General features: G+C 40.4%; 1 protein-coding gene across 1 annotated transcript in view; it reads left to right on the top strand.

The window, feature by feature from the left end:
* Positions 1 to 14,494, top strand: part of LOC127137957 (sugar transporter ERD6-like 6) — a 68,783-nt gene extending 54,289 nt beyond the window's left edge. The window contains exons 2-6 of the mRNA XM_051064362.1: positions 13,587 to 13,622; positions 13,712 to 13,771; positions 13,988 to 14,053; positions 14,142 to 14,201; positions 14,306 to 14,494. Of these exons, the coding sequence (XP_050920319.1) occupies positions 13,587 to 13,622; positions 13,712 to 13,771; positions 13,988 to 14,053; positions 14,142 to 14,201; positions 14,306 to 14,494 (411 nt within the window). The remainder of the gene's footprint in view (positions 1 to 13,586; positions 13,623 to 13,711; positions 13,772 to 13,987; positions 14,054 to 14,141; positions 14,202 to 14,305) is intronic.
* Positions 14,495 to 15,306: the final 812 nt, after the last annotated feature.

The raw sequence follows: 15,306 nt of genomic DNA, 5'->3' as shown, positions 1-15,306 counted from the left end.
TGAACACTAGAATGCCCCAACAATTTGCGCTTGTCCATCAGTCTTGACGGAGATGGGCTTAAAGATGCCATCCAAGAAGTTTGATGAGGAGATTTCCAGATTGTGTCGTACGTTAGACGATATCTGGAGACATGGGTGTCACACCGGGTCGTACATCAGACCGTATAGTGAGTCATCCATTATGCTGTCGACTTCGTCGGGGAGTCGGAGTATGCTATATAATGCTGGGGATAAGGGATCAGAATGGATCATACACTGGACCGTATCTGAATAACAGAGTGAGTTGTTCGTTAGGCAGATGACTTTGCCGAGGATGAAAAATCAGAATGGATCGTACGCTAGATCGTCTCTGAGTTGAAGATCCAAATGGGTCTTATGATAGACTGTATTGGAGTTGCAGGATGAGCCGTCCATTAGGCTGAATCTGATGATAAAAGGGGGTAGTCGTACACTAGACTACACTTCAGAAATGTACCGTACACTAGGTAGCATCTGAGGAGACGAAGGTCTAATTGGGTCGTACATTAGACCGTATCTGAGCAGAATGAGCCGTCCATTAGGCTGAATCTGATGATAAAAAGGGGGTAGTCGTACACTAGACTACACTTCAGAAATGTACCGTACACTAGGTAGCATCGAAGGTCAAATTGGGTCGTACATTAGACCGTATATGAGCAGAATGAGCCGTCCATTAGGCTGAATCTGATGATAAAAAGGGGGTAGTCGTACACTAGACTACACTTCAGAAATGTACCGTACACTAGGTAGCATCTGAGGAGACGAAGGTCTAATTGGGTCGTACATTAGATCGTATCTGAGCAGAATGAGCCGTCCATTAGGCTGAATCTGATGATAAAAGGGGGTAGTCGTACACTAGACTACACTTCAGAAATGTACCGTACACTAGGTAGCATCTGAGGTCAAATTGGGTCGTACATTAGACCGTATCTGAGCAGAATGAGCCGTCCATTAGGCTGAATCTGATGATAAAAAAGGGGGTAGTCGTACACTAGACTACACTTTAGAAATGTACCGTACACTAGGTAGCATCTGAGGAGACGAAGGTCTAATTGGGTCGTACATTAGACCGTATCTGAGCAGAATGAGCCGTCCATTAGGCTGAATCTGATGATAAAAAAGGGGATAGTCGTACACTAGACTACACTTCAGAAATGTACCGTACACTAGGTAGCATCTGAGGTCAAATTGGGTCGTACATTAGACCGTATCTGAGCAGAATGAGCCGTCCATTAGGCTGAATCTGATGATAAAAAAGGGGGTAGTCGTACACTAGACTACACTTCAGAAATATACCGTACACTAGGTAGCATCTGAGGAGACGAAGGTCTAATTGGGTCGTACATTAGACCGTATCTGAGCAGAATGAGCCGTCCATTAGGCTGAATCTGATGATAAAAAAGGGGGTAGTCGTACACTAGACTACACTTCAGAAATGTACCGTACACTAGGTAGCATCTGAGGAGACGAAGGTCTAATTGGGTCGTACATTAGACCGTATCTGAGCAGAATGAGCCGTCCATTAGGCTGAATCTGATGATAAAAGGGGGTAGTCATACACTAGACTACACTTCAGAAATGTACCGTACACTAGGTAGCATCGAAGGTCAAATTGGGTCGTACATTAGACCGTATCTGAGCAGAATGAGCCGTCCATTAGGCTGAATCTGATGATAAAAAAGGGGGTAGTCGTACACTAGACTACACTTCAGAAATGTACCGTACACTAGGTAGCATCTGAGGAGACGAAGGTCTAATTGGGTCGTACATTAGACCGTATCTGAGCAGAATGAGCCGTCCATTAGGCTGAATCTGATGATAAAAGGGGGTAGTCGTACACTAGACTACACTTCAGAAATGTACCGTACACTAGGTAGCATCTGAGGTCAGAGAGAGTCAGAATGGTATGTGCCGTTCGTGGTCTGGAGGTGAAAGATTATTGAACACTAGAATGCCCCAACAATTTGCGCTTGTCCATCAGTCTTGACGGAGATGGGCTTAAAGATGCCATCCAAGAAGTTTGATGAGGAGATTTCCAGATTGTGTCGTACGTTAGACGATATCTGGAGACATGGGTGTCACACCGGGTCGTACATCAGACCGTATAGTGAGTCATCCATTATGCTGTCGACTTCGTCGGGGAGTCGGAGTATGCTATATAATGCTGGGGATAAGGGATCAGAATGGATCATACACTGGACCGTATCTGAATAACAGAGTGAGTTGTTCGTTAGGCAGATGACTTTGCCGAGGATGAAAAATCAGAATGGATCGTACGCTAGATCGTCTCTGAGTTGAAGATCCAAATGGGTCTTATGATAGACTGTATTGGAGTTGCAGGATGAGCCGTCCATTAGGCTGAATCTGATGATAAAAGGGGGTAGTCGTACACTAGACTACACTTCAGAAATGTACCGTACACTAGGTAGCATCTGAGGAGACGAAGGTCTAATTGGGTCGTACATTAGACCGTATCTGGGCAGAATCCGAGGACTTGACGGTCTAACTTGGTCGTACATTAGACTGTCACTGAGCAGAATCTGGTCTAACTTGGTCGTACATTAGACTGTATTTGATGACTGGAAGGTCTAACTTGGTCGTACATTAGACTGTATTTGATGACTGGAAGGTCTAACTTGGTCGTACATTAGACTGTATTTGGAGAATCTGACTTGAAGGTCTAACTTGGTCGTACATTAGACTGTATTTGCAGAATCTGACTTGAAGGTCTAACTTGGTCGTACATTAGACTGTATTTGCAGAATCTGACTTGAAGGTCTAACTTGGTCGTACATTAGACTGTATTTGCAGAATCTGACTTGAAGGTCTAACTTGGTTGTACATTAGACTGTATTTGCAGAATCTGACTTGAAGGTCTAACTTGGTCGTACATTAGACTGTATTTGCAGAATCTGACTTGAAGGTCTAACTTGGTCGTACATTAGACTGTCTTTGAGTGGTTGAAGGTCAGAATGGATCGTACGCTAGATCGTATCTGAGTTGTTGAAGGTCAGAATGGATCGTACGCTAGATCGTATCTGAGTTGTTGAAGGTCAGAATGGATCGTACGCTAGATCGTATCTGAGTTGTTGAAGGTCAGAATGGATCGTACGCTAGATCGTATCTGAGTTGAAGGAGTCATATGTTGAGATGAATCAGGATGAACCGTACGCTAGGCTATATCTGATAGTATTTGTATATGCTGTATTTGCAATAAATGTCTGGGATGGGCTTATAGATGCCATCGTTAGGAGGATGTCAGAATGAATGTTGTCATGGAGTGTATCTGAAAGATGTAGTTGAATCCTGAATGTAATTGATAAGGATGTCCGTCTGAATGGACCTTTGTTTGACTATGTCAGGAGGATAATTGACCTGAAAAATAAAGTTAGCTTCATGCCATGTCATGATGCATGAGATGCAAATGTTGTATGCATGCGTATGCTGTGAAATGATGTAATGAGTGAATTATGCGTCTGGAATGAATGAGAGCATTGTATACATGTATATGTTATGAAATGATGTAATGTATATGATGCGGAACGAAAATTGTATGTAGGTATGTGATGTGAAATGATGTAATGAATGCACTATGTGTCTGAAACGTTCTTCCAGGGGACTCTACTGGGGAAATAAATCTCAGCCTTCTGGTCGGAGATATTTGTATTGATGATCCTTTCTTAGCTGAGGATACTTGATTTCTGTCTGATGGCAGAGATATTCAACAGAGCCTGGCTGGGGTAGAAGAGATGACCAGTCTAGTGATGCCCATTTCTTTTGGGGAATAACTGGCTTAGCCGGGGAATAGAATCGGCAACAGATTCATTGGAAAGCCTGGTTAGACCTTCTCCTCGATCCTGAAGTCCTTTATTAATTGTCATTGTTATTTTATGCATGTATTTTGATAAACATTGGTCATATTCAAATGCATATATCAATTCAAGTTAAATCAATGGACGTTTATGCAAACAAAATAGAGAAAGTAAAACAAAAGCATTTTTTTTTTTGAAACAGAATTGTATTGATTTAGAAAGAGGGCCTATGAACAGGCAATTTGTGTACAAGGAGACAGAAATCCTAGTAAGAGGAAATCGTCAAGAAACGAAGACAAAGCTATGCAGAAAAAGTCCTGTTGATTTTAATTCCACTACTGTCATTATGTCTTCAAGCCTCTCATCTCCTGCTGTCGGATGAAAGTGATTGGCTTGTTCAGTCCCTTGAACTTGGTTGAAGCAGACAGAGAACGGGGCATAGTCATACGCTTTAATCCCTAATTTTTGCCTGGACCGCCTTTTCAGGTTTTCAGTCCACCGGGATACCCTTTTTTTGCTCAAGCCGCCTTTTCAGGTTTTCGACTTGCCGGGTGTATGTCTTTATATGTTTATCCCTAATTTTTTGCCCGAACCCTTTTGGTTCGCCAGGATGCCCTTACTTTTGCCTAGGTACGTCGACCTAGCGGGTCTCTTTTATGCGTAGTATTTTTTAACTATGTCAGCGTTCACAGGATGCGGGAACTCTTCGCCGTCCATTGTAGCAAGCATCATGGCTCCACCAGAGAATACCTTCTTAACTACAAATGGCCCTTCGTGTGTGGGAGTCCATTTGCCTCTGGGATCACCTTTTGGTAGAATGATACGCTTGACCACCAAGGCGCCAAGTTGGTACACCTGTCTCTTGACCTTTTTGTTAAATGCTTGGGTCATGCGCTTCTGATATATCTGCCTATGACAAACAGCCGCAAGTCTCTTTTCATCAATCAGATTTATCTGATCGAGTCGAGTTTGAATCCATTCATCCTCATCTAAGCCTGCATCTTTCGCAATTCTTAGAGAGGGAATCTGAACTTCCACTGGTAAAACGGCTTCCATTCCATAGACTAAAGAGAAAGGGGTTGCCCCTGTCGAAGTGCGGTAACCATGAAGAGCAAAAGGTAACATCTCCTACCGGTCTTTGTATGTTACTGTTATATTCTTGATATTGTTAGCAGCCTCCACGGCGCCGTTCGTCTTTGGCCGGTACGGAGAAGAGTTATGGTGCTTTATTTTGAACTGCGTGTAGAGTTCAGTTTAGTACCATTATCAGTGATAACTCTCTCAGGAGACAGCAGGTTTCTCAAGTAGATATTTGATAGAATCCATCTTAGAAATCAATAAAGTGGTATGATTCAACATATATTGTCTTAGTCGGCGAGCAGCCTAAGCCAAAGCACAGTAAGCTTTCTCGAGCTGTGAGTATCTTGTTTCACAGTCGGTACCTTTTGCTAAGGCAGTGTATGGCATGCTCTTTTCGACCAGACTCGTCATGTTGCCCCAGCACACCCTATTGAATTTTCTAACACGGTCAAATACATGATTAGAGGTCTTCCTTCAACTGGTAGCATTAGAATTGGAGGTTCTTGGAGATATTTCTTGATTTTGTCATTCATCATTCCATACCATCTCTTGATTTTTCTTTTTTGGTAATTTGAAGATGGGTTTGCAGGTAGCAGTCAAATGTGGGATGAATCGGGCAATGTAATTCGAGTGCCCCAAGAAACCTCTGACTTCTTTCTTGTCTATTTCAGTACCCATTGCAATTTCAATTGATTCCTCCTGCGGCTGTATGGTCTTTTCTTCTTGTAGTAACAGTCTGACAAGTTCACCAGGGACTTCACAATCTTCCTCGCTTCCATCCTCGGCTTGGTAGATCGGATTTTCAAAGTCATAATGAACAGTAGCAGAACTATTATCAACAGGATCCAGAGTGGATATGGATCGGAAAACTGTTACGTGCGTGTGTGCAAGAAAACATAGCTTGTTTTGAAAAAAATGACAGGAAAGATAAAGAGCGCAATATTTGAATGCAAAAAGTCCATTGATTTATTGAATATGAATATGCTTATGAAATGACAAAACCCTTGAAAAATTAGCTATTATGCCCCGGGTATAGACACAATGCTTTGAAACACAAAAATAGCAATAACAATTACTCCTGACTAAAGGAAATCGGGATAGTGTCTTCAGCCTTCCAATTATTGGGTCCGTCACCAATTGTTGGGAAAATCCAGCTATCCAAGTCATAATCGTTATCAGTATCTTCCACAGCATTGACAGTCTCGTCATGATTAGGCAGAGGGGCAGTGATGCCATTAGGAGTCTCTGGAGGATCAAAGATAGTCGCCTGTATCTTCCCACTTCGAATGCCACTTTCAACATGTTCACCTGTTAATATAAGTTCAGTGAAACCCAATGAGGAACTCCTCAATAGATGGCTGTAGAATGGGCCAGTCAGTGTGCTCATGAACATGTCCACTAATTCTCGATCAGTCATAAGGGGTTTGACTCTGCCAGCCAAATCTCTCCACTTTTGAGCATATTCTTTGAAACTTTCTTTAGATCCCATAGTCATATTCTGCAACTGTAGCCGAGTAGGCGCTAGTTCAGAATTATACTAGTATTGTTTATAGAAAGCAGTTGCTAAATCAGTCCATGTGTGGATGTCAGAGCTCTCGAGCTGATAATACCACTCCAATTGTGTGCCAGACAGACTCTCTTGGAAGAAATGGATCCAGAGCTTCTTATTAGTGGTATACGGCTGAATCTTTCTCACGTAAGCTCTCAGATGCATCTGAGGACAAGATGCCCCATCATACTGAGTGAAAGCGGGGACCTTGAATTTGCGAGGAATGATCACATCGGAGACTAGACCCAAACTTTCAAAATCCAGACCGGGCGCCTTCTGACCTTCCATAGCTAGCATGCGTTCTTCCAGCAACTTGTACTTGCCATCTTTTGGAGAGTACTGTTCATTCTCGTAATCTTCATCGTCATCCTCAGGGTTGAAAGGATCAGCATTCTCATCTTCTGAATCTGTCTCTGTTTCCTCTTCTTGATCCTTCGGAATTCTGATTTTGATTCCCGCAGCCTGTCCTTTAAGCCTTCTTCCCGGGTTAATGTAACTCACAGCTTTCTTGTCTTTCTTTTTCTCGAGCAAGAGAGCTTTCAGTTCCTCCTGCCCCCTGGATAAGTTCAAGATCATCTCCTGGAGTTGAGCATTCTGAGCATGGAGATCCTTGACAGTTTGTTCGAGGTCCATTTTTCTGTTTGGAGGAAAACCGTGAGAACACTGATCCCTTTAGAGTACCTGTTATGCTATGTTATGCTATGCAATGCATGAAATGTTTTCAAGGCCTTTTGGAATTTAACTTTGCATAAACTACCGAAAAGGGAAACTTTTTTTTTTGTTTTTGTTTTTTGTTTTTTTTTTTTGTTTTTTTTCATACAAAACAGAGCAAAGTTAAATCCCTAAGTCCTTGAAATGGTTAGTACAATGTTATGATGTTATGATGTCATGATGTTATGATGTTATAATGTTAAGTAAACAACAAGCACAAGCAAGTCATACAACCATCATTCCTAGGTTTTAAGGCTTGCATGAGTTCCATAGGTAAGTACCCTCCCCACTGAAGTTTGGTTGGTTCAACCTGTCCTAGAATAGTAACCGGGTTCTAAAAGGATCTCCAATCATTGACCTTCCTTCAAGTCCACTTCAGTGCAACACCAAGTGGTTGACCGAAGCTTCCCTAAAGTCCAATCTCAAAGAGTGTAGTATCGAGCCTCAACCAACCCCAGTCGGAACCGAAGTCAGTTATCTCACTACTTTCTAATGGCCAGGATGAGTCAATTAGGGTTCTAAAGGTCTGGTTAATGCTTTGATGACACCACGCGGAAGCCAAATTTTTCCTCAAGTAACATGAGGAACATCAGGACATCCAAAGTGTCACATTAACCGTAGCCATCATTTTAACCATTCCAGTATACGCCGGATAGTCGCGATGATCTATTGCTACTTACCTAAGGTACACTAGATCCGGGTGTAGGATCTTTCACTCAAGAATACCCAAGCAATCCCTTAAAAGTAAATCAGACAATTTGGAATAAGTGATCTTGTTTTTAAGGTAACCTCTCTTTTTAAAGTTTCCCCAGCAGAGTCGCCAGTTCTGTCATACGGTGAACTGACTTGGGGTGTTTTGCTTTTTATCGCAATGTCGCGGATAGCAAGAGTCGCCACCGACTTTTCTTTTATCCAATAAGGAAAGGTGGAAAAGAACAGGAAAGACCTCAATAGATTTTGGGTTCGGGAGGTACATTATACAAAGGGAAGGTGTTAGCACCCTTTGTATCCATGGTTATCCATGGGCTCTTAATTACTGGATCACTTATATTTTTGTCTGAAAAGTGTCGGTGAATTGCTTAAAAAATGTTTGAAAGAGAGTTTAACTTTGTAATGATTCTCGTATGAATGTATACAAAGTATTTATCTCATTTGATTTTGAAAATGGTTTAGAAAAATATAACTCGGTAATGATTCTAGTATGAATGTATACCAAGTGGTGATTTTCTAGGATTTGTAAAGTGTAAAGTGTGAGGGGTGGAAGATGTTTTAGGTTATGATCCAGTAATTGAGAGTTATACCTTCCTGAGGTCGTTATGGGCATTTCCTATCCTTATGAGGGTAAAACTGTCCTTACTATTGAGAAGTAAGTAATCTTACCCTTTGGATGTTTAAGGGTCACCGTAGGGTCATCGATAGGTCATTGAAGGCAACAGTTGTAAGGATACCTTAGCATTCGAAGGGACGATCATCATTTAACCGTAGGCTACACCGAAGGGTCATCGAGGGACAAAATTGTATTTTCGAAGGCAACATCCGAGGGACCATGATTTATTTTATGATGATTTAACCGAAGGGCCGTTGCTAAGTGTATCCCTACATTCGCGGGACATGACCGTTATACCGTAATACCGTAGGGCAGCAAAGAGAGGTCCAAGATCACTTATTTAAAGGCAATATTTTAAAGTCAATTAGGTAATTAGGACGAGCCTCCATATTAAAATCAATACATTAAAATTAATACATTAAAATTAATACATTAAAATTAACACATTAAAATTAATTAAGTAATTTAGGGTGAGTCTCCACAAGGGTATCCCACAAATAAAGTGGAAGACCTAACGGCAATCTTTTCCTGGGACAGGTGAACCTTGGCAAAATTCAGCAAACGGGTTAGAATACCAAATCGGGGTGTAATCGAAGATTACACCGCAAAAGAAAATACAGCAGCATGAATGTCAGGCAAAACAGTGCATAATTAACATAGAATAGATCAGATACGCATAGGACATAACAAACAAAATATTAGCGACTGTCCCGTTCGCCTCTGCCTCGCCTAGCGAGGGCCTAGCGAATACTCGCTACATGCTCGCTTAGCGATGTGCTAGCGAGCGGCTGCGGGTTTTGAATTTCAGAACAGTATGACTTCAACCTGCGGCATGGCTTATGGCATCCAACACATAATTATACGGTTCAGCATTCACAATATTCAGGCACACTTAAATTCACATGCAAAACCTCAAATATGTTTATGAATTCAATTATAATATCACATGCAAGTTAAGAACATAAAGCGGTATCACATGCAAATTAAGAAAATAAAGCGATAATAGTAATGCAAACCTGTTTGCAATCGAATTGCAACCTTGAATTGGCGAGCCGGATTGAGTTGGGCGGTGGTAGCTTCGGAGCGGAGGAGCGGCCTTCAGGGTTTCTAAAGTAGCCTCCAGGGTTTTTGTGCCAGGGTTTTCGTCTGTCTCCCTCTTTTTTTCGTCCTCCCTTTCATTACTGAAGTGCTGGTATTTATAATGCCCTTTTTCATGACCTAATGGGCTCAGAACGAAGCCCGAAATTTTTTGTTGTCTGTCAGCCTCGCTAGGCGAGCTGGTAGCGAACGTTTGCTTCGCTAGGCGAGCGTGTAGCGAACGTTCGCTAGGCGAGCGTGTAGCGAACGTAACGTTCGCTAGGCGAGCGTGTAGCGAACAGGCCAGTTTGGGCCATTTTCTGGATTGGGCCATTCGTGAGCTGGGCCTTTGTCCCTTTAAGATCAGTGCCATAAAATGAGTCGGAATGCCCCTGAAAAATGTCTTGAACTATTGATGGGCAAATTTTGGGGTATGACACAAAAGAACCAGTGGGAGGAAAGTAGAGCTTGAAGAAATTCAAGAATCACAAAGCATAGATACACCTATGGAGGAATTAGAGCAGGAAACACAAGAAGTTGTGGAAGAGCAACCTGCTCAAGTAGAACAAGACCAACGTAGGTCAAGCAGGATACGTCAACTACCTGAGAGATATGGATATCTCATAACTGATCAAGGTGATGTATTACTCATGGATCAAGATGAGCCTGTGACCTACCAAGGGGGCATAACTGGTCCCGAGTCTGAGAAGTGGCTAGAAGCCATGAAATCCGAAATAGATTCCATGTACACAAACCAAGTTTGGACCTTGGTAGAGCCTCCGGTAGGGGTTAACCCTATAGGATGCAAGTGGGTCTTCAAAAAGAAGACTGACATGGATGGTAAGGTACATACCTATAAGGCAAGACTGGTTGCAAAAGGATATAAACAAATTCATGGGGTTGACTATGATGAAACCTTTTCACCAGTTGCAATGCTTAAATCTGTTCGGATTTTACTTGCTACCGCTGCATATCATGATTATGAAATATGGCAGATGGATGTCAAAACTGCTTTCCTTAATGGAAATCTTCTTGAGGATGTGTACATGACACAGCCTGAAGGATTTGACATACCAGAGGAAGCCCAAAAGATATGTAAGTTACAAAGATCAATCTATGGATTGAAGCAAGCTTCCAGAAGCTGGAATCTTTGTTTTGATGAAACAGTAAAACAATATGGATTTATCAAGAACGAAGATGAGCCTTGTGTCTACAAGAAGGTTAGTGGGAGCATGATCGTATTCCTGGTATTATATGTAGATGACATATTACTCATTGGAAACAATATCCCTACCCTACAACAAGTAAAGTCTTGGTTGGGGAAATGCTTTTCTATGAAGGACCTAGGTGAAGCAGCCTATATATTAGGAATCAGAATCTATAGAGATAGATCACAAAAACTGCTTGGCCTAAGTCAGAGTACATACATAGACAAAGTGTTGAGACGCTTTAATATGCATGATTCCAAGAAAGGATTCATACCTATGCAACATGGCCTGTGTCTATCAAAAACACAATCCCCTTTAACTAAGGAAGAAAGGGATCGCATGAATAAGATTTCATATGCATCTGCAATAGGATTTATCATGTATGCCATGTTATGTACTCGACCAGATGTCTCGTATGCCTTAAGTGCAACGAGTAGGTACCAATCTGATCCTGGTGATGCTCACTGGGTAGCTGTCAAGAATATCCTTAAGTATTTGAGAAGGACTAAGGACTCATTCTTGATATATGGAGGTCAGGAAGAGTTGGCTGTAATTGGATACACCGATGCTAGCTTCCAGACAGATAAGGATGACTTTAGATCGCAATCTGGTTATGTGTTTTGCTTAAACGGTGGCGCTGTGAGCTGGAAAAGTTCAAAGCAAGATACAGTTGCTGATTCTACAACCGAGGCCAAGTATATTGTTGCCTCAAGTGCAGCAAAGGAAGCTGTTTGGATCAAAAAGTTCATTAGTGAACTTGGCATAGTTCCTAGCATTGTGGATCCCATTGGTCTCTACTGTGATAACAATGGTGCTATCGCACAAGCCAAGGAGCCTAGATCTCACCAACGATCCAAACACATACTTAGGCGTTATCATCTCATTCGAGAGATAATAGATAGAGGAGATGTGAAAATATGTAAAGTACCTACACTTGACAATATTTCTGACCCACTGACAAAGCCTAAGCGTAGCAGAAGCATGATGGCCATACTAGATCTATGGGTATTAAGGGTATGCCTGATTGGCTCTAGTGCTAGTGGGAGATTGTTGGTGTAAGCCCTAGAGGCCAATACTTTTGGTACTTGTATCGAATTATTTATTAATAATAAAAGGCATTTTCTTTATTATGGTTGATTAATAAAGTCCCTGGAATAGATAGTCCGTTTAATGTATTAAGTGTGACTTAATCATGAGAACACATTAAACATAATGACACTATTCTTAAAGTATCCGTAGTCGAGCTTTAGTGTGAAGTGGGATAACATTAAAGCATTAAGACTATTATGTTTGTAGACTGATGATCACATCTCATGGATCATGGATAAAGAGTTATCAAGTCTTAAACATAGGTATGAATATTAAGAGTAATATTTATACCGGATTGACCCGCTATGAGAATACTATATAGAAAGTTATGCAAATTGTCATAAGTTATTCTCATGGTGATAATGGTGTATACCACTCTTCGACCTGAAACCACTATGGATCCTAGATGTGGAGTCGAGTGCTTTATTGTTGATCCAACGTTGTCCGTAACTGGATAACCATAAAGACAGTTGATGGGTACTCCACAAAGCATGCTGAGGGACATGAGTGTCCTAGATGGAATTTGCCCATCCTGCGTAACAGGATAAATGTCTATGGGCCCAATATTGAACTGGACAAGGATGACACGGTCTATACCTTGTGTTCAATATAGACATAAGGGCAAAAGGGTAATTATACACATAAGTATTATCACAGAAGGTTTTGTCAGGTCACATGACATTTTCGTGTCTTGGGTAGCAGTGATGTGTTGCTAGATACCGCTCACTGTTTATTATGTTAAATGCGTGATTTAATATAATTGCCAACGTCACGAAAACCTACAGGGTCACACACAAAGGACGGATTGATGAGAGATAGAGTAACTAAGGAATACCGTAAGGTACGGTGCCCTTAAGTGAGTTATAGAACATCGTAAGGTACGGTGTACTTGAGTAGAATACGAAATATGGTAAGGTACCATGGGCTTAAGTGATTTTGGGCATATTATAAGATATCACTACGCCAAAAACTGGAATAGACAGCGCACCTTAGAGGGCGCTTTATTACAAAAGCGCACTCTAAAGTGAAGCGAAAAAATAAGGAGCGAACAACTGGAATAGACAGCGCACTTTAGAGGGCGCTTTTGTAATAAAGCGCCCTCTAAGGTGAAGCGAAAAAATAAGGAGGAGATAGAGGGACAACAATACAGGGCGCTTTTTAGAAAGCGCCCTCTAAGGTTACCCTTAGAGGGCGCTTTTAAAAAAGCGCTCTATAAGTCCATGTGCATTTCCAATTTATAAAACGCTTTTGGAAAGTCTTAGAGAGCGCTTTCATAAGCGCCCTCTTAGACCCCCTTTAGAGGGCACTTTTTTTCCACAAGCGCCCTCTAAGGTCCCCTTTAGTAAACATTAAAATTATAACATACTGCACGTTTTGTTATTTCACTCTCTGTTATTTTCGTTCTTTTTCACGTTAGGGTTCTCATTGCTACGATTTTCGCTACTTCTAAGGCGTTCTCCTTCCACCTCTGTTAGATCTACGACGTTTCCTCCTTCTATTAATTCGTTGTTAGCTGTTCGATTTTGACACCATAGGTATTTTTCTAATCTTCATATTACTTGGTTTCTCTTCTGACGTTCGCTATTGTTCATTTTTGGTGCTGTTCAGGTTCGACCGAAAGGAAACTAAATTTGTAACGCTCCAAATTTATCAGACCATAATCTGAACAATATTTACATGTCATTTAGGTTCTTGCTACGATTTTAACTTTGTAGTTAGCAGACAAATCTGGTCGCCGACTTTTACTTATTGTGAGTCTGAGCTTTTTCGATAATTTTTGCATTCACATTACTACTTGTTTGGAGGGTAATAAGAGATTAATCAAAATCTCCTATTGCAGGTTTCTTCATCTGCAATGGCTTTGAGTCTTTTGGTTGTTTCAATATCATTCTACTTGAAGGTAATAATAATTTTTTTGTTTGTTATATTTTTTGAACATTTTTTTTTTTTTTTTTTTATATATACATAATACATTAACTAGATATTACACATGCATTCATGCATAAATGTTCAGAAATTTGTAACACAGATTCACAGGATTATATATCAGTAAATTCTTCTTTATATTTTTGGTTTTTTATATGGATAATATATTTTATGTTGAATTTGCTCTCAGGAATATATATCACCAGATTCTGATTTATATGCGACATTGAGCCTCGTATCGGTGGCTGGAGTTGTGGTGTGTAAATACAACTTTATTACACAAATGATGGTTTCTATTGTTTGTTTCCCTAACTTCATTATTATAAACTTTCAATTTCTTTCAGGTCATGGTTATTGCATTCTCTCTGGGATTAGGAGCAATGCCATGGATTATAATGTCTAAGGTACAATTTTCTTCAATAATAATATGCATGACAACCCTATATGAACAAACCTTTGTTGTAATATAATGTGATAGTTGATGTGTTGAATATATTTTACATAATAGATTCTTCCGATTAACATCAAAGGCCTAGCTGGAAGTTTTGCAACACTTGCCAATTGGTTCTTTTCCTGGTTGGTTACATTAACAGCAAATTTGCTCTTGGATTGGAGTTCGGGAGGTTTGTGTGCATTGCCTATGTTAATTTTCTATAAATATCTATTGTTTCTAACCAGAAGCTTCCTATGTTTTTAACAGGAACCTTCACAATATATACTGCAGCGTGTGTTTTCACAGCAGGATTTGTTGCCATTTGGGTCCCCGAGACAAAGGGAAAAACTCTTGAAGAAATACAACAGTTTTTCAGATGAAGTTTCCTTTCGAGTAGCACTTCAGCTAGTGTTCACTCATGTATTCACATTCATATTTTTTTTCTGAATCAACTCAATTCATTTTTGTGCTCTTTGGTCTTGTTAAATATGAAAAATACCAAGGGGCAAGGGATACTTGAAAGTATCAATTGATATTTGTTTAGATGGAGATGTTCCATTGTCGTCAAGCCTCATTCGCGTAGATGATGATGCTGGATATTTGAAAGTATCCCTCTACGACAATGGAACATGTCCATCTAAACAAATATCAATTCTATCTTCAAAAGATAAGGGACCAAAAATATAAGGGGATTACGCAGCAAATCGAGTCAGTTGCATAAAAAAAAGGTATAAACACAATTATATGATATTTATGCATAGAAAATGTTAATTCTTGATCTTATACTTCACCTAACTAATTTTATGATATTTTAGGTTCATGCTATTGATATTGAACAAAAAGAGGTTGTTGCTAAGAAGACTGCTGCTAGCAAAAAAAACATACATCTCAGAGATGCTTTTGCTACTTAGTTTTATTTCTTTTTAAGTTATGAATTGGTCGTATATTTAGAATCTTTAGAAGTTAAACGATTATATATCAGTGGATTGTTGTATATGTATGGATTGTTGTATATAAGGCTTGTTGAATGCAATGTGTGAAAAAGGGCTTCAAATTATACAGTTTTGGGTGTACTG

This window comes from Lathyrus oleraceus, chromosome 4 (genome assembly GCF_024323335.1).
Source record: "Lathyrus oleraceus cultivar Zhongwan6 chromosome 4, CAAS_Psat_ZW6_1.0, whole genome shotgun sequence".
NCBI classification, from domain to species: Eukaryota; Viridiplantae; Streptophyta; class Magnoliopsida; order Fabales; family Fabaceae; genus Lathyrus; species Lathyrus oleraceus.
This window is presented reverse-complemented; position numbering and strand designations above follow the sequence as displayed.